The sequence below is a fragment of the Mauremys reevesii genome, linkage group 2, assembly GCF_016161935.1.
Source record: "Mauremys reevesii isolate NIE-2019 linkage group 2, ASM1616193v1, whole genome shotgun sequence".
NCBI classification, from domain to species: domain Eukaryota; kingdom Metazoa; phylum Chordata; order Testudines; family Geoemydidae; genus Mauremys; species Mauremys reevesii.
The window spans coordinates 247,071,221-247,096,312 of record NC_052624.1 but is presented as its reverse complement, the minus strand read 5'-3'; the positions used below and the strand labels follow the sequence as shown (position 1 = coordinate 247,096,312).

At 42.9% G+C, this 25,092-nt stretch overlaps 1 protein-coding gene across 3 annotated transcripts in view; it reads right to left on the bottom strand.

Moving 5' to 3' along the window:
• Positions 1-7,925: 7,925 nt before the first annotated feature.
• PTDSS1 (phosphatidylserine synthase 1) overlaps positions 7,926-25,092 on the bottom strand; it is a 56,365-nt gene continuing 39,198 nt past the window's right edge. For all 3 annotated transcript variants that reach the window (XM_039522872.1, XM_039522873.1, XM_039522874.1), the window contains 4 exons: positions 14,092-14,191; positions 13,655-13,723; positions 13,022-13,091; positions 7,926-11,444 (listed from right to left, as the gene is read on the bottom strand). In XM_039522872.1, coding sequence (XP_039378806.1) covers positions 11,335-11,444; positions 13,022-13,091; positions 13,655-13,723; positions 14,092-14,191 — 349 coding nt within the window. In that variant the 3' untranslated portion in view covers positions 7,926-11,334. The remainder of the gene's footprint in view (positions 11,445-13,021; positions 13,092-13,654; positions 13,724-14,091; positions 14,192-25,092) is intronic.

Sequence of the window (25,092 nt, the reverse complement as noted above, 5' to 3'; positions counted from 1 at the left end):
CGAGTGGAAGATTTCCTACCACCCAGGAGAATCCTGTAGAACCGAGGTAGAACAACGTAACTCGGATTGGTTTAGCCACGCAGCAGCCATGCTGTGAGGTGCAGGGATTACAAGTCCGGGTGGTGAAGTTTGCCGCGATCCCGCGTCATGGGGTCTGGGCAAAGAGGCAGGGGAATAGGGTTGGCTACCGACAGGTGTAGCAACGTGGTATACCAGTGCTGCCTGGGTTACGCTGGAGCGATCATGATCAGGTGCACTCTGTCCCTGCGGAGTTTTAGCAGGACCCTGTGAACCAGCGGGAACAGTGGAAAAGCGTACAGCAGATGGCTCATCCACGGCATCAGAAAAAACTCCAAGATCGAGCCTGGGGAGAGGCCTTGGAATGAGGAGAACTTCTCTCTCTTTTCGTTCTCGCAAGAGCGAAGAGGGCTGTGCGGGGAAAGTCCCACTTCCGGAAAACGGAATGGACAACGTCCGGAGAAAACAACCACTTGTGAGACAGGAAGGATCTGCTGAGGCGATCCGCCAGCTGAAACACCTAGTATACAAGGCAGACTGCTCTCAGCTCTCGGACACTGATGTGTAAGGCCAGCTCTTGAGCCGACCGGAGGCCGTGAGAGCGAAACTGACCCAGGTGAGCACCGAGCCGAGAGATGGGGTGTCTGTCATGAGGGACCCCGAGGGGTGAATGGAACAGCATCCCTGGATACACCAGGGAGGGCGTCGACTCCCGGTCGAGGGAGCCTAGGATGCTCGGGGGGAACGAGACAACCATGAGTATGCTATCTCTGCCCGGGTGGTACAGCAAGGTGAGCCATGATTGAAGTGGACAGAGGCAAAGCCTGGCATGTTTGGTTACAAACGTGCAGACAGCCATGTGACTCAGGAAACCTAGGCAAGTGCAAGCCAAAGTTGTCGGGAAGGTCTGTAGACCTTGTACAATTGTTACTATCGCCTGAAACCGAGGCTGAGGTAAGCAGGCTCTGGTGAGACTGGAGTCCAGGATGGCCCCAATGAAATCTATTCCCTGTGTGGGAATCAGAGTGGATTTTTCTACTGATCATCAGGCCTAGACACAGGAATAGGTTTGTGTCGATGACCACATGACTGGTAACTTGGACCCGGTGGTCCCTCGAATGAGCCAATCGTCTAGATACGGAGAACGTGTATCCGACGGTGGCGAAGAGAGGCGGCGACTACCGCCATGCACTTTGAATACACTTGGGCTGTATAGAGGCCAACGGGGAGGGCCATATACTGGAAATGACGACGGTAGGCCCCAAACCGGGGGTACCGTCTGTGTGGAGGAGAAATGGCGATGTGAAAATATGCGCCCTTCATATCGAGGGCGGCATACCAGTCTCTGGGATCCAAGGATGGGATGACTGTCCCCATGGGTACCATGCGGAACTTAGCTGTATCGTGAACTTGTTGAGTTCCCGCAGGTCTAGGATAGGTCTGAGACCTCCCTTCGCCTAGGGGATTAGGAATTAGTGGGAGTAGAACCCTTTGCCCCTTTCATCCTTAGGTACCTCCTCTATAGCTCCGATGAAGAGGAGCGTCCGCACCTCTTGCAAGAGGAATTGCTCGTGAGAGGGGTCCCTAAGAGGAACAAGGATGGGTAGGCTTTTGCCCCATTGGTGGTTAGAAGGACCCTAATTTTGGCTCCTTTGGGGTCCTGATTGACGCCTACAACCGCGTAAGCCACGCCCGCTGGCAAAGGCCTGACATTGTCTAGGCGCAGGGTAAGAGCGGTGAGGCTGGGGACAGAAAGGTCGGTGCTGAAGCACCAGCGTGTGCATGCCGAGAGAGAGCGCAAAGTGACCCTGCTGCCCTTTAGGCTTTGCAGCCTAGGGCCATTTTTTTCCCAGAGAACAGGCCTTTGCCATTGAAGGGCAAGTCCTGTATAGTGTGCAGCAGCTGCGAGGGAAGGCTCGATAACTGGAGCCATGAAATGCGCCTCGTGGCAACACCCGAGACCAGAGTCGTGGCAGCGGAGTCAGCTGCATCCAACGAGGCCTGGAGGGAAGCTCTCGACAGCTTCTTCCTTTGCTCCAGGAGGGCATCGAACTCTTGACGGGAGTTCTGAAGAACCGACTCTGTAAATTTGCCCACCGCCGCCCATAGTAGCAGCTAAGCAGGGCTTGCTAGTTTGCTACACGAAGTTGCAGGGCCCCCGCCGAGTACATCCTACGGCCCAGTAAGACCATTCACCTAGCCTCCTTGGATTTAGGGGCTGGTGCCTGCTGGCCATGGCTTTCTGTCCCAATGAGGGACTGGGCAACAAGGGAGCAGGGCGGGGGGAGATGTACATATAGGTACTCCTACCCCCTGGAGGATACCATGTACTTGCGTTTTGATTAGAGGAGGGCCCGAGGAGTATGTTCCTGCCCCCGCCTCATCCGGGGAGGAGGAAGAAGAAAGGCCAGGGTCAAGCGGGTCCTGTGGGGCTCGTGCTCCTGGACGACCTCCTGATCCGGTGGTATCTGGGAGCCCGGTTGAACCGGGGCTTGCTCTGTACCGGTCGGAGGGGGACGGCTAATTGTCGCCTCTGGCACCCAGAGCTCCGACGGAACAGAGCGAGATGGGATCACCAGTACGCCTCTGGCGTGGTAGTACGCCCAAGGTGACCAGAACGACCACTGATAGGTCTCCTGGAAGACTCTGAAGGGCACATCGGAAAACAGAGTACTGCACATATGAAGTGTCCGCACGGGACGACACTGATGCGTGGCTGGATGGCCCTGGAGGAGCTGAAAAGCCCTTGGTAGAGTCTCCCTCTCTAACTGACGTCGCTCGACGCGGCACCGGGGATCGGTACTGGGAGGCATACCGGTACCGAGCATGGGACCTGCCACCGGAGTGGTGCCGGGCGGTCAACCGAGATCGCAAGGCTCGATGGTTGATCGCAAGATGACTATGAGTAGGCAATGTGATGTGGCCGTTAAAAAAATAATGCGTCTTGGGGCATTAGCATTAGGGTATTTCTAGTAGGGATAGGGAGGTGCTAGTCCCGTTATATAAGGCGCGAGAGAGAGACCTCATTGTGTTGTGTGTGTTGGTTTTTTCTCCTCCATTAAGAAGAAGGATGAAAATGATCCGAGGAATGGAAGGCCTTTTAAAATGAAAGGAGACTTGAGGGTTTTTTTTTTTTTTCTAACCAAAAAAAGGATGAGGAGAGATGATTTACTTTTACTCTTATATATCAGAGGGATATATATAAGGAGAAGAATTATTTTTATTTCAGCTCAGTGCTAATGTGGACAGGGACGGATATAATAAACTGTCAGTCAGATTCAAAATTCAGGAATTAGGACGAAGGTTAACCATCAGGGAGTGCAGTACTGGAACAGAAACAGGGGAAACAGTGGGGGGGGGGGAAGGACCTCCTTAAGATTAAGAGATGATTAGATATGGGATGGGATGGGATGATATGATAGGCTTGATCAATAGGGCAAATTATGTGCTTATGTGCCTGTACCTTTTAAGAGGTTTGAGAGGGTTTGGCTGGAGGTCATGCTCGCATGCTCAGCTGACCGCCATTTGGGGGGGGGAAGGGGGGAAGGGATTTCCCTCTCCAGGGCCTTGGGGCTGGAGGGCCTTCCTTTTCTCCTCCCTCCTGGGGGGGGGGGTTTGATGGGGCAGGTGTGGCCTGCATCTTGCAGGAGGTCAGACTAGATGATCATAATGGTGATGTCGGGAGTGGCTACGGGAGTCCCGGTGCCTGGAGCCGTGCCGGGTGCTGGATTGGTGCTGAGTGTACTGGGCCAGCGAACGGGACGCTGACCGGTGCCGCGAGTACTACTGGTATCAAAATGGAGAACGGTGCCGAGACTGTGAGCAGCGTCGGGACCTCGATCGGTGACGGGACCGAGAACGTCTGCGGAACCGCGATCGTGAACGGTGCCATTCTGCGGTGCCGACAGAGGGTGGTCTGATCAAGGCAGGCTTGCCGATCGACTATATAAGCCGCCCTGGCGGTGCCGGGGGTTGAGGCAGCGCAGATGCTGTCATTGCAATCAGCTCCCTCGCCGTGGAAACTGTCTCCGGCGTGGAGGGAATAGTGAGCTCGACCACAGCTCACGCTGGGGAGCTTTCAGGCACTGGACTCGATGGCTCTTGCATGGTCGGGGTCGATGGTGCCGGTATCGTTGGTGCCACAGCAGGTATCGGAGCCGGGCGGTCCGACTTAGTATAGCACTCGGGCTGCGGAGCAGGGCTCTGACGCAGCTTAATAGTGAGCTCGACCACGGCTCGCACCGGGGAGCTTTCCGGCACTGGACTCGAGAGCTCTTGCGTGGCCGAAGGCGACGGTGCCGACATTGTCGGTGCCACGGCAGGTATCGGTGCCGGGAGGTCCAACTTAGTATAGCGCTTGGGCTGCGGAGCAGGCGGCTCTGATGCAGCTTAATAGCGAGCTCAACCATGGCTTGTACCGGGAAGCGTTCCAGCACCGGACTCGACGGCTCTTGCGTGGCCGGAGGCGACAGTGCCGATATTGTCGGTGCCACGGCAGATATCCGTGCCGGGCGATCCGACTTAGCAAAGCGCTCGGGCTGCGGAGCAGGTGGCTCGGACGCAGCAGGAGTCCTGTGCCTCTTCATCCTCCAGGAGAGGGATCCGTGCCGACTGGACATCGGTGCCGGTGACGGCCGGTGACGGGAGGCCTTGGCGGTACCGGCAATCTGGTGCCGAGGGAGTGCTCCTTGAAGACTAACCAGCGCTCGGTGCCGAGAGCGGGAGCAAGAGCTGCCTCCCTCAGGAGCTGCTTGAGACGAAAGTCCCACTCCCCTTTGTTCTCGGATTAAAGGCCTCACAAATGCGGCACTTATCTGTTAGGTGAGATTCCTCGAGGCACTTAGGAGAGGATCTCTTGTTGGCATCGGTTTGTGGCCGGCCGAGCATTGTAAAACCCTGTGGACTGGGCATCGTACCCGGCACCGGGTGCAGGGAAGGGGATAATCCCCGAACCCCTGTAGATTAAATACACTAACTATACTACAAACAAATAAAGTTAACTACAACTATATAAATCTGAACTATAATTAACGAGAGAACTACGAGTAGCTAGGGAAGTGGAGGTCAGCTAAGCCGCACTCCACTGTTCCAACGACCGACACGGGCGGTAAGAAGGAACTGAGGGGCGGATGGGTCGGCAGGGGTATATATCCTGCGCCATAGCGGCGCCACTCCAGGGGGCGCCCAGCCGACCCACCGAGTGTTGCTAGGGTAAAAATCTTCCTACGAATGTGCACGCGGCGCGCACACACTTAACTGGAATGCATATGAGCAATCACTCGAAGAAGAATAAGAGAGTATCAGAGGGGTAGCCGTGTTAGTCTGGATCTGTAAAAAGCGACAAAGAGTCCTGTGGCACCTTATAGACTAACAGAAGTATTGGAGCATGAGCTTTTGTGGGTGAATACCCACTTCATCAGACAAAGTGGGTATTCACCTACAAAAGCTTATGCTCCAATACTTCTGTTAGTCAAAAAGGTGCCACAGGACACTCTGTTGCTTTTTAGAGAATAAGAGAGTGGGTTTCAAGCAAGCAAGCTTGCAGACTCATTACCACAACCGGAGACGCTGGCTCTTGTGAAAGAGCACAAGGCATTGTGGGTCGTGGCATGGCACACTACAGACAGCATTTGAGTTTTTCTCAGCAAAATTGAACAGCCTTTTCAAACAGCAGTCATTCTCCTAGCTCCACATCCCACCCAACGAGTGTTGGTAATGGGAGGAAAGCCAAAAGGGCCCCGCCCACAGATCCCCTCCCAAAGGACTGTTGGAGAGATCTGTACTCCCTTCCAACAGGAAAGCTATTTGGACAACAAACTGGTGGTTGTGGCTGTGTGCTGGAAACTCAGTAGAAGACTCTCTCCAAAGACTATTTTTAAGCTGTCAAGGTGAAAGCTACCATTTAACGTTTTAATTAAAACCTATTCATTTGTGTGTGTTTTGCTTTGGTTATTTTTTAGTAAGTATAACATTCTTTGATAACAGTAATAGTTTGTAGGTTTGTGTGTACAGTACATGTAATTGAAGTCAATGGGAGCTGTAGATTCCTCTGAAACATCAGGCGGGGATGAATGAAGTTAGCCTCCCAAAATTACAAAGCAACTTTTGAAAATTCAGGCCTTATTTTGTATTTGTAATAAGGCATCACCTAGAGGTCACACCCAAGACTGGTGCCCTCTTATGCCAGGCACCATACATACCCACAGAAGGGAGACTGTTAATGCCCTGACGAGACAACAATTCAAGCTGCTTTCAAGCATTTTGGTGAAAATATACACTTGGGATATTTAGATGAAATTATGCAGATTTTGTCAATGTGCATTTTAAAAACAAGTCACCAAGCACTTAAAACTTCCCCCCGTCTGATGTAATATCTGTTTATCTAAAGCTCATGCTGTGAAGTCCATAAAAGTACTGTGGGTTTAAAAAACAAACAGAATACCCGCACAAAATAAGTCATCAGGACCTTTCACTTCTATCTGCAACCTTAAAAGTATGAAAAAATACTAAAATTAAATCCATATGTACACTGCAGTATAGTCTGGTGCTTGCATTATTGCTGATTATAGGAACTCAGTGTTTATAATTTGCATTCTTTCCCAGGCTTTTCCTTTATTTTTTTGAAGTGAAAAGCTGAGGTTTATGCTCTTGCCAGGTCATAAATCAGACTCTAGAACAGAGCAGGAGCTTTAAAGACTGCCCCTTTGTATGAAGTGTCATGTTCCCAAGCTTGAGGAGACCAGGCCTGCAGATTGACAATGGAAACACTAGGATAAGATCCACAGTGGAGAGACAACAGAAGCCTATGGCAAAGGGATCTTGAAACACTTTATAAGTCCATACAACTAACGCAGAGTTCAACATGGAACCACATTGTACTTAAAGTATGAGGAAATTCAGGATTTATTACACAAATTCTACTGAGGATGAATCCAGTTATCAGTAATGAACCAACATATGAAGAACAGTGAAAATACCAGTGCAACCATGTAAACAAAAAAGAGCTGAGCTCACTACAGCACACTGCTTTCAAGAAGGGAATGGAAGAATCAACTTAAAAATAAAAGTTTCCCCTCCAGTTTCCACTGAATGTGCCTGTAAAATATAGAATCAGTCTTCAGTACAAGCTGTGAAAGTGGAGAGGATAAGCCAAAATGTCCATTGCTCCAGAGGTTATTCAATAAGGACCAAATCCTCAGGCCATGGTTTTGCAGACAATGAGTATCAGCATTATGTCTTTCAGAAAGCTTCTCATGATAGAACACAGACCTCAATTTGTGCCTGCAGTGTCTAGACACTGTGCTGCCTGGTGTTTTTAGCATATTTCAATAGCAAATAAAAACCACATTTAACACTCCGTTTTTGTACAATATAAGAATAGTGCTGCTGTAGCAACTACATCGGCTGTGAAAACTAAGCCTAAATATTCCTGTTATCCAAATGTTGCTATTGTACTTCACGGATGGAGGCATGAGCTTAAACCCACCTGCTAGTAACCTGTGTCTTCCTGTTCCTCTATAAGAAACCTTTCTGTTCCCCTTAGACAGTCTGCAATCAAAGTCACTTTGTGACAACTCACTTCCATATCTATGTGGTCTGCAATAATAAAGTAACATATCCAAAATGCAAAATGAATAGCTAGGTTTACTAGAACAGAAGTATTCTGCCTGCTAGAAACCTGAGCAGTAGTGTCAGAAACAAGAGAAAGCTGTGATAATACTGATGTATTTTAAAAGTCTGCTCTCCTCTCAAGTAGCAGATTGCAGTGAGACCCCAGAGTGTTATAGCCTCGGTTCTGTGATGGAACTGGATGAATGCATCAGGCTGCAATTAGTAGTATAAAAATTAACAGCTTCTAACAAGTGATCACCTGCTGTGCCCTGTTGTATATAGATGACAAACACATATTGTTGACATGGGTTGTTTTACTGAGTTACTGCAAAATACGATACTTGGCAATCAGTACAGAGCAATTCTATTAAAAACAATGTTAAACACATGGTAATTGGTGTGTCATCTTGTGATAATGTAGTAAATACCAAGGCTTTAATAGATGAAACAGCAAACTATTTTCTTCACAGCCGAGTAACAAAAGAACAACAGAAATCAAGCTCCTCCCTGTATTTTATTAGATACTGTGTTTGATTTACACAGCTCTCCATCCAGCTTTAATACTGGCAGCTGGTAGTGAGGTTCACTTTTGGTGGCTTCCGGTTCATCGTATACCCTCCCAGCATTCCCCATCCTGAAAACTGTCTATTGCTATTAAATCCACTCAGTGTTGTAAAGTGTTGCCACTATCCTATGCTTATGCCATGCTGGACTGAATTAGCCCCCCTTCAATGACTGACATTAAGTAACGTCTCTGGAGGGCAAATTCAGTCCATTCAATGGCAGGGAATGGCTTGTTTTAAAACTGGAGGACAGAATAATAGGAGAGAGAAGAGAATAAAAGGAAGGTAAGATGAGAAGACCTAGAAGGACAAAGAATGGGTAAAAAAGGGACAGTGCTTTTGTAACAGTAACAATGACTATTCAAGCAGCAGAATTCTTGATACAAGGAAATTAGTTAATGGAACAGCTCAAGTTATTCATCATTCTCACTGGCCATTGCACATGAACTGTATGTGGAGTACAGCGATAAGGGGGGAAATGATAATTACTTCAGATTTACAGCAGTGATCAAAAGCACCATCCTATTTGTGCCAATGCAAGGCCCATTGCCATGGAAAATGGAGTGGAAATAGCACTTGTCAGCCAGCGGACTGTCAGAATTGTCAGAACACTTGTCAATCGCAGCCAGGATTGCTGGCGGAGTGAAGAAAGTGCCATTTTTCAAACTGTCTAAAAGATTCTACTTAATTTCCCCTGCCTCCCCCACTCTCCCTTTAATTTTCAAAAAAGTAAAAACAAAAAAACACCAGGGGAAACACGTGAAAGATGTTTTTTCTGGACATTCCTTTTCCATAGGCATTATGAGTTGAAGGTCCTGACCTATGTTTTACTGGTCTGACCTGTGCTAGTATAACAGAATTCAGAAGTCAGAACCTTCAACAGATGAACCTTCAACTTTCTTCATATTTCCTTTTTTAAATTGTTAGGGTCCAATTCCCAAATGTGAGTACCAATTCTGCTCTTGCAAAACATTTGCATATACCCCACTGTGTGGGGGAAATGGATAACTTTATACATAAGTCCCAGTTTACACAAGCCAGGGTGTGTTTTATAGTACAATGCGAGCGTGTACATATTTTGCAAGTACAAAACAGGCTCTCACTTTTGAAAAACTGTGCCCTTTACAATAAAAATTATACATCTGAAATACAAAATGTAAATACGATGTTAAACTTCAACTTCTTGCTTTGGTATTGAATCAATAGGAAAAACAATTCACAATGCCATCCTCAGTCTTGCAGTGACTGAATTATAAACAAGTGAAATATAAAAGTAACAAATTTGAATAGCCAAAGAAACTTGCAAATACATTCAACAATAAGCAGCATACTAAGAACAAATGGAGATGCCGCAGACCACAGCACTGGCAATATAAATGAAAACAGAATATTTGTAGAAAAATCCAAAAAAGTCTTCCAGACCTTTTTTCCTGTAAAATTCAACATAGTTGCAGAAAAATGATACAGCAGCTTTCAATACAAGTTAGTTCTTAAGTTGTACATTTGTGTTGGGCTGCAGAAAATTCAAAGGGCTTCCAATGAGTTAGGCAGCAGCATAATAAGTGCATTCAAAATTTTGATAATCTGTCGTCATGGAATACACACAGAATGGTTTTCCTATTTACAGTGTCATACGCTTGTATGATAAAACCTTTACAGCATTTTACAGTACATAACCTGTGGCAAATCACAGTAGCATTTATCAGAAATGAAATCTTAATTATTACAAGGACTAGTGACTCATGGGTGTTATGTATTTGTCTTCACCTGTCTGCTTTGCTGAGCTCTCTAGGGTTATAGGCCCCACAACCCAGTTGGCACAAAAAAAAAATCTGATAACTTAGTACAGGAACTGACTGATCTCGCAGGTTTACTTAAAGAATAATCGTTATGCTAGCTGCAGTTTGAGGGAATCACCCACTTTGAGAACATAATTAGTATGGATGTTTCAAATATGTGTTTTTTTGCTGTTTGCTATTTGACAGCATGTTAGGAAATAGGAAAACACTGTATAAACACAACAATATTGTGTGACCCCTTCTACTCGCAGCAACACAGTGAGTCTTTACGAATGATTGTAAACTTACAAAAAGTGAGCTACAGTACTTCGTGAAGAAGCTGCCTTGTCACCAGACTGGGCAGTACCAAAAGCCTTCAAGCTGTCTTTAACGTGAATCTTATTTAAAACTTGAGGCAAAGCAAAGGGCAAGTATTTTACAAAGTATGACACAACTGAAAGAGTAATACCCACTAGTACTGTACACAACACTACGTGCAGCTAATGGCAGCAAATACACAGCAGTAAATGGGGAGTGGGGGAGTAAAGTGAACAATACTACATCTGCCCTTGCTACTGTGTAACAAGTTTCATATAGGCATTGGAATTAGGCTTTAACAAATGGGATAGGGAACAGAATCAGAAACGAGGAAACATTTGAAATTAACTCTGCAACCTTTATAAGAAACCTGGACACATTCCCCAGTTGGTAAAATCTTGCCACCGAGTGGAGAGAGTGTCATTAAATAAAAATGAGCAATTGGATAGAAATATGGAATTTTTTAAAAAAATACTTAAAATAAAAGGAACCATTAGTATGGAAAAGTTTAGTTATCTGATTGAGAATGAAGGGCAGAGCTGCTTTTAATCAAAGATTGTGTATGTTTCAAAACAAAGAAACTAATCAAAACAAAGACACAAAAACAACCAACCAATCCCATGGCGTTCCCCTCCCCCAAATCAAACAAAACCCCCCAAAACATCTGGTCATCATCCATTAGCCTTTGGGTTAATGTTCTCAACTAAGAAAGATATTAAAAAGGCAAATCGTGATACCTGAACATACACCTTCACATACCTGCCAAGAGCAAACTATTTTTCCTTTTAACATACTACTACTTGTTTCTGAATGCCAAGTGCTGAAGAAATTAGATTTAAGTCAGTGAATGGCACATGGCAACAGACAATGATCGGCAATACACTGATGGCTACATTTTAAAAGGTATTAGACCCTTCGGGTGCTGCAAACATTTCCCCCCATCTTCCACCTGTTTTCTTATTAACCTTCTAATAGGGAATTCAGAACCAGGTCCAGTTTTCCTTCTCATGTCTAGGCACACTCTGGAACATCTTTAGAGACTGATCTTATTTCTTGCCAATTCCATTGGTTACTTTTGTTTTGGAATGACGATTCCTTCTTCTAGATGAATGGCTCTCGATGTTGCCTGAATGTTTTGGTGGACTATCTTCAGTACCTACAAAGAAATCAAAATACATTTAAGATTTGGAGCTGACTATTGAAAGCAATTCTTCATCGTTTTAGTTTTTAAGGTTTTCTAGATATGTAACATTTAAACTACTGTAATTATTGCAGGCTGAAACTATTTGTTTGATACTAGCACTCCATCTAGTGGCCAAATTAAAACATTTATTCTGTCAGCTTCTGCAAGAAAACTTCTCTCCAAGCAACTTCAAAAATTTAACAAATTAAAATGTGATGCTCAAGTGTCCCTCATTTAAACTGATGTCACTCATTTTAATCCACATTCAAGTTTGCCATCTCCCTCATACTGTTGACAATTATTTACATTAGAAATTAAGAACCATGAAACTGAGGTTGAAGAGAATTATGAATGAATCCCCACATCACCAAGTTTCCTGCATGAATAATTGTTTAGTAGCTCTCATTTTGCATCTTTGCCACACACATTGGGCCTGTGCAGGTGGCGAGGTCTGATGATGATTAATATATACTGGCATTAACCTCTTGCACACTTTAGCAGAAAATTTGCCATTGAGCAGATAACTCTGATGAAGTCAGGGGACACTGTTAATGTTTTTAGACCACCAATTACATTATTTTCTTTTTCTATGCTTGAAAAATCTATTTTAATGTATGTATTTTTAAAAGAAATCAATCTAATATGCTTCTTTAAATAACAAACCAAAAAGAAATCAATACAGGCAACCTAGGAAATCTGTGCATGCAACTGAAGAAAAACATGTGTAAGTACTTCAAGTGTCAGGACTCTAGAAAGTTACAGTGAAAAGAAAATATTGTTTTAATGATGTAAATACACCTGGAATGTAACCTCTGAATGGTAGTTTCCAGATGCTAATCTTGTCCTTTTTCCATAGGAAGGTCCTCACTAAAGTGTGAGAAGGAGAAAACATGCTGCCTACTTGACTTTCATTGCAATAAAAAGTGGCTGACTGACTGTCTGTGTGAACCCTACTGAACTGCATTAAGTTTGTTAATTAACTGATATACTTTGATCTAGTTCTCTTTGAAACAAAACGGACATCAGTAGGGTCCACATGGACAGCTAGTCTGTGGCAGGCTAGTGCAGGGTAGATTCGCACCCCAACTTGCCATGAACTAAATGTTCATGTAGTCAAGCCATTAGTAAGCGTCCGTAGGAACATAAGCTCCTGGGCACATTCCTGCCTGCTCACTAACAAGCAGGCATAAAAGCGCATCTTACATTGTTCACTTGAAGCCATACAGGGGATGTTCAGTGAGAAAACCTGCCCAACAAGGTCGTGAAATTTTCCAATCTCAAACATTCACTGTCAGGAAGGAATGGAACAGCAACAGGCGGAGGAGCCATTTGTTCCATTAAAAATTAAATCACATTCTAACGAATGGAAAGAAAATCAGTGGGGAAAAATAAAAGTGGCTTTGCAGCTTATTTCTATATGCACTTGAATTGCGAGGGTCAGAAAGTAGATCAAATAACCTATACTGTAGGTTTCTCAAGATACATTTATTAGGACTGAGCTGTATTCCCACTGATACGACACTCAAAATGTGCATGCAAAGCAGCAGTACCTTTAGTGAATTTAGAATGAAGCCATGAGGCATCTGGGCTGTATGGGCTGTCCTCGCTTTCCGACAAGGTCTATAAAGACAAGGAAGACACACGTCATTGGGAGGCGGAGTCAATCTCCACTTCTCCTTTCCACTACATTTTCGGTTAGGAATTGTAGCATTAAAGCTGCAGTAAGAATTCTGACAAAAATGCTAATGGAAGTAAAGGTCTTTCCCATTCTCATTATCAAGCACAAATAGCTGATACAAAAACAGGACCGTAAAATGGCAATAAAGCAACAGCTCCGAGGTGGTCTGTCCTTTAACAAAGCTTTTCTCAATATTTTTCATATTCTTCTTGTCTTTTCACGTAGACAGTGGAGACGTTAGTTATTTATTATTCCAGCCTTTGATAAAGGTTTAGCCCTATTTTGTACAGCTAGGATTACAATGCTCCTTGAAGACTACAACACACTTTGGGCCCACTCCAAAGCCAACTGACTTCAATGGAAGTGTTTCCAACTCACTTCAAAGGACTCTGGATCACACCCTTGATTCCTAGGTCAGAATTCTCTTTACAAGAACGTATAACAATGTGGCTGTGTTGCAGTTTAATTTTGGCTTATAATAAAAATTGAGTCCCCACCAAAGTACCTTTTCTCGGTGGCCAGAGTAATCCGCATACCAAACCATTCCATATAAACACAGGAAAGTCGTAACAGCCTACAAAAGGGTGGAAAAAACAAAAAAAATGTTTACAGAATTTTGGGCCAAGATTTCTACTGGTTTAATTGCAGAGAGTCAATGCAGCTACTCCATTTGAGAGAGTTTGGCCCTTTGTTTCTGAGAATATTAGTAAATCCAATTTGTTTATTAAAGAAAGAGTATTTACAAATTCATTGCACCATTAACAATTTTCAGAGTATTAGGGCTCACATCTGCAACTCTTACTGGGTTAAGAAGTCCTTACTTACTGAATTCAGCAGGAGTTCTTGTATATGTACACACTACTCAGGTACATAAGGTTTGCAGGATGGAGGCCTCAAGGCATTGCTGGGCACTGTGTTCCATGAGCGAGAAGTCTCACTTACCACACAAAGAAGCCAAAACACAACATACAATATTTGTGTTTTGGAGAAGAGCTCTTGACCAAACTTTATGCACACAAAAGCTTCAAGGAAACCAATGACTCTGTGGGTAGAGAAAGAAAAAAGGTGAGGTTATAAACACTGATGAGGTAAAGAGTCTGGACTCTGTCCACTCTAAATAAGCAGTAGCTTTAGCCAGATTTCTGATGAGTACGCCATTCTTTTGCAGCAGTGTTAGTGTAGAGAACATGAAGAATGCTAGGCTGACAGCCCTCAGGGCTGAAATTCTCTGATTATCCATGATATGGGCACAAAGGGTTCAATGACAGTGAAAGCTTCCTCACACTCTCTGCTCATGCGCCTCCGTCTTCACCTGGAGGGATAAGATGATCATTCCATTTCTATGTCCACTCAACCCACAGTTTCTCTGTTGAGACATTCAACAATGAGGCAACCATACTGTGGACACCTGTCTACTTCATGCTGGACTGAACCACCAACTCATTTCATGCAGGTCAAACAGCCATTAGATGGTAGCTAATTTACCACCCTAGAATGGTTTCAGCTGGGGAGCCAGAGGTGAAAAGCCATTCTCAATCCCCTGAGCCACCATTCATTCTGGGTGCGTCCCCAGGCTGCTGCTCCAGTAGTTAGGTTTCATAGACATGTGAAGGTTCTGGTGCCTCCCTCAAATTCTCCACCCAGCGGTAAGATGGGAAGAGTAGAAGGAGGGTAGCAAGAAGAAGGGGTAGACCTGCCTATTATCAGACAGCCAGTTCCCTCTCCTAGCTAATATGCACTGGGACATGAGTAGTGGCCACACAAAGCTGAGACTATGCCTTCCTGGCAGAAGGAGAGATTCCAGAATTTTGGCCCCAAGTACACATGAAAGATACTAAAAATGAAGGTCCAGATCCTCAGTAAATCAGTGCAGTTCCATTGCCGTCAAGAGAGCTGCACTCATTTACACCACATGATTTGGTCCTACCAGTCTGAAAACACAGAGAAACAACCTTAATTTTATAAACTTGAAGAGACTGGTTCTTACATTTATGGTACAACTGACGTATCTGACAACATCCCAGGAAACAAAGCTTCCATACTTGCTAAGTAGCAGGTGACACAATATCACTGACATACATGACTAATTCATGGATCAGGCCATAGGTGAGAGAAGGCAGGGCAGCTCAGACAGCAGCAAGCAAAGTAAATTTGCAGACAGAAAACACAGCTTCAAAAAAGGTAGGTTTTTCTGGTTTGTTCTTTACTGGAAGATACCATGTAGGTGAATATGAAAATGTAGGACAACAATGCAACATTTAATTTTGCACCTTGGAGTGCAATTATTCTTTTGATGACTCCTATAAAATTTGCATATATAATTTGCAGCTGATTACACATGTAAAATATTGTTTGATTCAAGTGATACTGAACATTGTACATTCATAAACACAAATCCAATTTAGGCACAGCAATAAACCCAAATACTTTGCTATTAGACAAAGGGTCAAGTACTGATTGCATCAGACATTATTAAACATCCTTTTAAAAGGCTGCAGAAACAAGGGCTTTTTCAGATGCCATTCTTATACCAAAAAATATTCTTCACAAAGGCTGTCAATTTAAAATAGGTCCCCAGTTATCAAAGACATCTATTTTAGTCAGTTTATAATTAAATCTTCAAAAGCTCATGGAAACTTGGTGAGAGACTACCATAAGGGGTATATACAATTTGTAGCTCTTGAGACAGCTGGATAGGCACTGGTACCTTAGAATGTCTTATTAACTTGTTGAAACTGAGGTTCTCTCAGAACAATACAAATAAGTTTTCTCTTCAGAAGTGTGTCCAGAAAGAACTATGAAAAATTAAATGAGACTGATTGGCTTACAATAACTAAGAACTAGAAAGACTACAAAGAGATGTTATCAGAATATCTATGAGGTGTTGGTTGGGGGTGAGGGGAGATTTTGTATGATGTCACAACAGTACGAGTGTGTGCATGAGGGGAGGAGGGAGGGAGGAGAGTTTATAGATGCCTAAGCAACTACTGATTTACTGGTCTTCCTAAAGAAACCAACAGAGATGAGAAGGAGTCTAAAGGAGTCTCAGGTTCTCATACAGTGGAGATTCCTAAAGCAGAGGATATGAAAAAGAAAGGACTCTTTGTTCTGGTCATCTACCTCAATCTCCATTGGTTGCAGCTGTTTGAGATGCTGTTTGCTCAGCAGAAAAAGCACATCTATCCCCTCCTCAACCCTCCTTGAAGAGGATATCAAACACCATGCTTAATGCAAATCTTTCTGTAAACATGACCTTGAATCACCCTCACTCATCTAAAACTGATGCTTTAGAAAAGAGGGTAGATAATGTTGAAGATTTCACAAGAGATTGGATGCATAACCGGAGCGAAGTAGGAAGTCCATTAGTGGAGTCCTTATCAATTCATTGTTAAATAGAACTCTATGAAGAATAATTGTGAGAACATCAGAGTTACCAGAAAAAGTTGAAGGACCTGGTGCACATGAAGCACTTACATTCCATAGCGATAATACTTTTTAGCATTAGAAAGCATTGCGTTAGAAGTTTGAAACGCTCTTGTGTGTTCTCAAGTTTTTCAGAACACATTTTAAATAATGCATGGGACCCTTCATCTGACTCATCCCATCTTTCAAAAACCCGTATTAAGCAAAAATTGGAAAGCAACAAATAAGAAAAGGAGCACGAAGGTAATCTGGAATCATAAAGACACCTAAAAATTATGACAAAATATACAATATTCGTGATCTTGCAAAGTCTATTCAGATGCACAGTAAATCTTTGACTTGTCAATCAGGATATTTTCTCTTCAGGCAGAAGGGCATTAGTTCTTTTTCTTGTCAAAACTTTCTGCAGTTGATCAGGGAGAGAAACACATTTTTCATTTATTCAATTGAGAAAAATAATTTGATTGGGCTAAGTAGGGCAATGAACGTGGTAAAAACTATACAGAACGAAAAGAGAACTTCTGAAGATTCCCTTTCAGATTCTGTTCTTCCTGAACTTCACTCAGGTTTTGTTTAAACATGTTATCTGCATTATCCCCCTTATTTTAGTGAAATTTCTATGCGCTTTCAAATGATCATTTACATTTTTTTTCTCTTTTAAGGATGACTTTTTTCTGACTGCCCAAGGTGATTAGAAGTTTTTTTTTTTAAATTTATTATGAAGCTTTTTCAAGGAGAGATGAGGCTGTTAAATTCAGTTAGTGGTAAAGAGACCATTTCTGCTCCTCCTAATTCTGAATTTTCAGATGTATAAGCACAAAAACACACACTTCCTAAAATGTGTCCCTTTTTGGCAATACTTTTTTTTTTTAATGATTTGTATTATCTGACTACAGTCTAAACACTTCCATAGTTATTTATTTATTTGACAGCTCTCTTCTTACCTAGGAAACTTCAATTTAAATTTTCTTTAAAACACATTTTCTTGCTGCTTGTCAGTCACCCTATTATCTTTCTACAAACCAGATATCAATGACAGACTATTAAATTCTCTTCCATGCACACAGCTTCTTTATACATTTTGATTTATAAAACATACCCAACATGACATTCGAGATGTACACACAATGCAGTCTTTAAAAACCCCATACAAAACAAAAGTCAAGTTTCACCTAATCTGAATCTACTCACCCTTACTCAGCCCCGAAAAAAGCCTAGAATAAAGAAACAGGGTTTGCAACATGCTGTGAAGGTCAAAACTTGTGTTAGACCAAAAGAGTCTGGGGAATTTCCACTGTGAACTTCATCTTCCCAGCCCCCAACTGATTATTTCTAGAGCTTGTCATCTTGAGCACGTCATCACAACCTCTGGGTTAAAAACCAAGAGGAGAGGATCTTTCTGAGATACACAGAATACAAAACAATAAAGAGAGTTTTGTAGATCAATGCCAACACCCTGACTTGCATGAAATGGAAGCCAGTAGAGTCTCTGCAGCACAGGTGTCATGTGCTTCCTGCAGGAAGTACTGGTAAATAGGTGAGGAGCTGCATTCAATACCAGCTGAAATTAGCCAATTTGTCTTCATAATTCTGTCAAGGCAACATTACCCTCTTGTAATTTCATAATCTGCCCTAAAATGGTAATGAAAGAACTAGACTTTCCATGCTGAGCTAGATAACACAACTGCACTGAAGTGTGTTAACATGGGTTTTGAGGCAATAATGAACAGTCTAGCAAACTATGAACTGTAGGGTGCATTTTTTTATTCATGTACGAAGACCAGACTATAACAGACACTGTGTCCACTCTTCTCCCAAGAAAGAACAATGAAAGGAATCCACCAATACCACTCCTCTGTTGGCGAGAAGGGCCATTGAGCCACTGAGCATGTTTGGTTTTCTCCCTCTGATAGGGGAATGTCTGCACTGGTCCCATAAAGCTTCAAATCTCCAACAGTCCATGGAGATGGATACGTTTTACATCAAGAATGTAAACAGACATTTACTTAATTAAAATGATACAGTAAAACTACACAGAGAAAGGATAGCAAATAGGATACTGTACTTCTTACTTTTTCATCTTTTGTCAGCAGTACATAAAAACACTAGACATTTTCCTATAAGAAGCGTGCAGAAGCTGTTCTAGCAGTGGTTGAAACTAAATTTTAAAGGCAACTCCCCTTCAAAATATTTTTTTTTTAAAAATCAAATGACCACAGAGAACAAAAAACAGACCGCCATCTGCATCAGGTAAATCAATTTTGTGGACAAAAGAAACTATTAGACATTTAAGAAGGACCAGAAGATAAATTGTGGCTCTCTTGAAGTCACTGGTAAACTGTCCTCCACTTCAGTGGGACCAGAATTTCACGCCTGGTCTCTACCTAAAAGCAATTATTCAAGTCTTACTGGTCCAAATACTTTGATTCTTTTAATAAAGTATTGCTCTAATTGACTATATCCTGCTACATTCTTCTACTTCACTAAATGAAATAGTGATGCCAAGCAGACTACTGTTCACATTCGTTCTCCAAGAGGCACAACATTACCAACTACTCCATAACAGTAAGGAGTTTCTTGGCACCTTTCCCTTGGGTCTGAAATGTACAAGTACACTGATGATCCATTAGTGTGTGCACATTCATGCCATTTCTTGATCCATTCTTTAAGAAGAGAAACCTAATCCATCTTGTGAAAGATTAAACAGCTTTCTCTGCACAGAAGAAAGTCAGTCTATCTTTTAAGACTCAATGACATATAGCTAAAACCTTCCTATCTTGTTTGGCCACATTTGTTCACATGTAGGACCAGGGGCGGCTCTAGGAATTGTTCCGCCCCAAGCAGGGCGGCACGCCGCGGGGGGCGCTCTGGCGGTCGCCGGTCCCACGGCTCCGGTGGACCCTCCGCAGGCACTCCTGCAGGAGGTCCACCGGAGCCGCGGGACCAGCGGACCCTCCGCAGGCGCGCCTGCAGGAGGTCCACCGGAGCCGCGGGACCAGCGGACCCTCCGCAGGCGCGCCTGCAGGAGGTCCACCGGAGCCACCTGCCGCCCTCCCGCGGCACACCGCCCCAAGCACGCGCTTTGCGCGCTGGGGTCTGGAGCTGGCCCTGTGTAGGACCCACTCAAGAAAAAGAAAACTTGAACTTGTACATTTAGCATCAAGAAGCTCTATCCCTCAAACCTGCAGCCAAAAGCTCAGAACCTACATTAAAGCCTGCACTGCTCTTAAGCACCCTTAAGAAGATATATGAATATAATAAAAAGGTTCCTTCACTGAACACATAATAGCTCTTCAGTGAAGACTTTCGCTTAATGTTCTCACCAACTTTCAGGTGCTAGAAATTCATTGCTTAAAAGGGATGTTCATTTGTTCAGATTCTTGATTAACATCTTTATTTTACTAGTGCTTGTTATATAAAATATCCTCATATAGTTGAAAGTCTGAACCACCCTCTATGATCTAGCTAAATTAGGATTTTATATAATTTACAGGATTGCCAACCACAAGCATACCAATTTTTTATATAAATAAGATTAAAAGAAATCAAACAGCTTTTAGGGTTTTTTTTTTAATTTACTTTCTTGTGATTGAGCCTCTAGAGTTCACATTTTCCAGCTCTGTTCCACATTCATGAGGGTTATAAACTTCCTTTTAAATGAAAACGAAGATTCTTACTTAGTCACATGATCCTAGGAGCTGAGGCCATCAGAGAAACACCAAATACCTTATGACTTTGACAAAATCACAAGAGTTGGCACCAATATTAGATGTATACATTTGTGTTACCTAAGCACTGCACAAAATTAAGGAACATAAAAGCCTAGAACAAAATGGTGTTTTAGTAAGCAAAAGTATCCAAGTTCAAAGGAACTGACAGATGAGTGCGTGACTTATTCAGCTCTCTAGAACAGCGGCTCTTGACCAGGGGTCTGGAGCCCCCCTGAGGGGGCCATCAGAGATTTCAGGGGGTCCACCAAAATAAACCAGAGAGGGGCCAGTATTAGACTCGCTGGGGCCAATGGCAGAAAGCCGAAGCCTGAGCCCCACCACCCTTGGCTAAAGCCGAAGCCTGAGGCATGGGGCCCTGGGCAACTGCCCCGTGTGTTACCCCAAAACGTCGGCCCTGGCTTTTAATCTACTGGATATGCAGAAAAACAGTTGTGGCACAGGTGGGCCATGGATTTTTTTTAATAGCATGTTGGGAAGGCCTCAGAAAGAAAAAGATTGAGGACCCCGATCTAGAATATCTTAAATTGCAGTGTGAAATATGCTGTATACTGTATTTTGATTTTCTTTTATAATTTCTTCCAGTGTTTTGTACTGTGCTAAACAATGTAGCGCTCAAATAAATAGGAAGTGACACTCATTTGGGGAATCTTCTGAAGTTTCAGAGTTTGATACAGGATTATAAATTACCATCTGGAAATTCCATTCCAGACCAGTACTCTAGAAACTGTAACACTTTCTACTCTGCTGCTTACTATTATGTTGGATCTGTACATCCTGGCACTCATTACATTCCACAGTCAGATCTATATTTGGTCTTCTAGAGATTAAGCTGATGTCATGGTACATAAAAATATTAGGGCTGTCCAGTAATCGCCATTACTCACACAATTAACTCAAAAAAATTAACTGCGATTAATCACACTGTTAATAGAATACCAACTGAAATTTATTAAATATTTTTGGATTTTTTTCTACATTTTTAAATATATTAATTTCTATTACAACACAGAATACAAAGTGTACACTGTTCACTTTATTATTTTTGGTTGCAAATATTTGCACTGTAAAAGTGATAAAAGAAATGGTATTTTTCAATTCACCTCATACAAGTACTGTATTGCAATCTCTTTATCGTGAAAGTGTAACTTACAAATGTAGATTTTTTTTGTTACATAATAGCACTCAATAACAAAACAATGTAAAAATTTAGAGCCTACAAGTCCACTCAGTCCCACTTCTTGTTCAGCCAATTGCTAAGACAAACAAGTTTGTTTACATTTACGGGAGATATTGCTTCTTATTTACGTCACCTGAAAGTGAGCAGGCATTTGCATGGCACTTTTGAAGACAGCATTGCAAGGTATTTACATGCCAGACATGATAAACATTCATATGCCCCTTCATACTTTAGCCACCATTCCAGAGGACATGCTTCCATGCTGTTGATGCTCATTAAAAAAAATAATGCATTAATTAAATTTGTGACTGACCTCCTTGGGGGAGAATTGTATGTCTCCTGTTCTATTTTACCTGCATTCTGCCATGTATTTCATATTATAGCAGAACACTTTCACAGCAGATTTGACAAAACGCAAAGAAGGTACCAATGTGAGATTTCTAAGGATAGCTACAGCACTCGACCCAAGGTTTAAGAATCTGAAGTGCCTTCCAAAATCTGAGAGGGATGAGGTGTGGCGAATGCTTTCACATGTCTTAAACGAGCAATACTCTAATGCAGAACCTGAACCACCAAAAAAGAAAATCAACCTTCTGCCGGTGGCATCTGACTCAGATGATGAAAATGAACATGTGACAGTCCACTCTGTTTTGGATCGTTATCGAGCAGAACCTGTCATCAGCATGGATGCATGTCCTCTGGAATGGTGGCTGAAGCATGAAGGGACATAGGAACCTTTAGCGCATCTGGCACATAAATATCTTGCGATGCCAGCTACAACAGTGCCATACGAATGCCTGTTCTCACTTTCAGGTGACATTGTAAACTAGATGTGGGCAGCATTATTTCCTGCAAATTATAATCAAACTTGTTTGTCTGAGCGATTGGCTGAAGTAGGACTCACTGGACCTGTAGGTTCTACATTTGTAAGTTCAACTTTCATTATAAAGTACTTGTATTAGGTGAATTGAAATATACTATTTCTTTTGTTTTTTTACAGTGCAAATATTTGTAATAAAAAATAAAGTGAGCACTGTACACTTTGTATTCTGTGTTGTAATTGAAATCAATATATTTAAAAATGTAGAAAGCATCCAAAAATATTTAAATAAATTGTATTCTATTACTGTTTAACAGTGCGATCAATCTCATCTCTTGACAGCCCTAACAAATACCATTAATCTTGCTAACTGCCAGCTCCATAAATGAAATGGCTACACAGCACATCAGCCTGTATGCCATTCCAAAAGCAGACAACTGAATCTGAATGTTCACTGGTTGTTATAATGGAATCTCTTGAGATTCAGGAAATGGGCATGAAATGGATGTCCCTTAAAACCTCAGTGCCAACTGATTCCCCTAGGTTGGTTATATTTGCCAAAAGCAAGAAGCAGGAGTAAAAGCGTACCTCAGCATGTATCAGCCCTGATGGGACAATATCTACACGAGCAAGCCTTGCTTACATGAACAGCGCTGATGTCTGCAACTTCAAGAGGACAGAATGTTCCTTTCAAAAAAAGCACAGATGTTTTAAGACAGATTTGTTCCCTTCACCTTCTATAATGTTTCTATGATCGAGTGAGAAAACAGGAAGCCCTTAAAGGCTTTCTGCAGACTGTAATCCTCTCCCAGCTTTAGAGGACAGGTTTCTATGATTTTTGCCAGCTGTGCTGCTACATTGTCAGGGGCCAGACTCCTACAATATGGATCTTACCCAGGCAGTTACAGACATTTTGCTTTCCAGAATTGTCCATTTTAAAACAATCCTTTCCATATCTCAAAAATTAAAATAAGAAAGGGGAAAAAAAGCAGGATAAGACTCTAAAGAGATATAACTTTAAAAAAAATGTTTTTTCTACTTAACGTCTTTCATTGCCATTATGTGCATTACTTTTAACATGTTAAACTTCAACTACTGTAGAAAAGAACATTTGAGATAACCCCATTGTCTAAAGAAGTGGCATATACAAGTGAGGAAACAGTAAATAAAAAAATAAGGAAATTTTAGTATTAAAGGTGTTGCCCTACTACTCCAAGATCGAGGGCTGTCGTTCTGCAAAACGTGGGTACAGACATATATTCCACTTGGTGTGCGTGTGCCCACTGCACTGAAATCGGAGAATTTTGCTTTACATTGCCCATTGGGGTGGTGCTTGTGCCCTCTGGCCCCATAGCCCCTCCCATAGCTATTTAAAGGCAGTGCTGCCTCGACCCCCCCCCCCCCTCCATTGCACTGAACATCAATAGTTGAGACTTCAGTGCAGAGGGGACAGAGACTGGGTTGTGGAATACACATCTGCACCCACATCTAGAAGAACAATAACTGAAGAACAGATAGTTGACTTTTTTTTCTTCTTCAACTGTTTGAAAAGGTGTATTCTACTCATGTGACTCATAAGCAGTAAAGGATGGAGGTGGGGCTCGGAATCTGCTTAAACAATGACAGCAGAAATGCTCTTCCAAAGTTTGGTTCTGATCTAGATGCCCCACTTTAGACAAGAACTTAGGGTGTGGCCTCAAGGCCACCTTGTTTTTGAAAAACTGAATATAGGGAGAGTCCACCATTAAGGCCTACAAGCTCAATAAATCTCACAGAAGTTAGGACAATAAAAAAAAGCTGTCTTTTGGCAAAGAAGAGACAGAGAGCAAGTGGCTAGGACCTCAAATAGAGGACCCTAATGGCAGTGTGCTGAGATCGCACCAGGCAGACCCTCAATGAGCTGAGAGAGACCTGAGGACTTAAGATGCAACAGGTAATCCAAAATGTCTTGAATACATGCTAGCACTGGCTAAATTCCCTGAATCAAAGACCAAATCAAAAAATGCTTCCACCTCGCCAAAGAGATATACCTAGTAGAAAGTTTTCTACTATTAAACAGAACTCACTGTACTGCTTGCAAACATTCTTCTTCTTTCTAGTCTAACCATGCAGCATCCACACCATTAGATGCAGACTGCTGGATGCCATACCTGGCCATGGCATTGCACTGACAGGTCAGGAATGAGGGGAAGAGAGCTAGGAGGTCAAACAGATGGACTGTGAAGGTCGGAAAACCAATGTTGTCTTGGCCAAGCTGGGGCAATGAGTATCACCTTGGCATGATCCAACTTCAGTTTGAGAAGCACCTGAGGAATAAGTGGGCTTGGGGGGAAAGCATACATCAGGGCCGATCTCCAATTCAAATGGAAGGTGTCAGCTAATGAGACCAAACTGAGACCTGTGTGCATGCAAAATAACAACTACATTTTTTGTTGTCTTTCATTGCAAACAAGTCGATCATCGGAATGCCCCAGTCTTTGAAAATGGACCTCAGCATACTGTCCTTCAAAGCCACTCATGACTTTGGAAGAAACTCCAGCTGAGTTGATCAGCCAGCCAATTCTGAGCACCTGGTAACTGTGCAGCTGTGGCTAGGTCTTCCTTGATGCAAAAGTGCCAAAACTATTGCTTCCTGACAAAGTTGGTTGGAGTGGGCTCCTCCCTGCTTGTTACATTATTGTAACTATATGAACCACTGCCCTGATCTGATACCAAAAGGATCGACACGCACCGTAAATGGCTCAAAACTCCAGGACCTTGATATGAAAGGATGCTTCCTGTTCCGACCACAA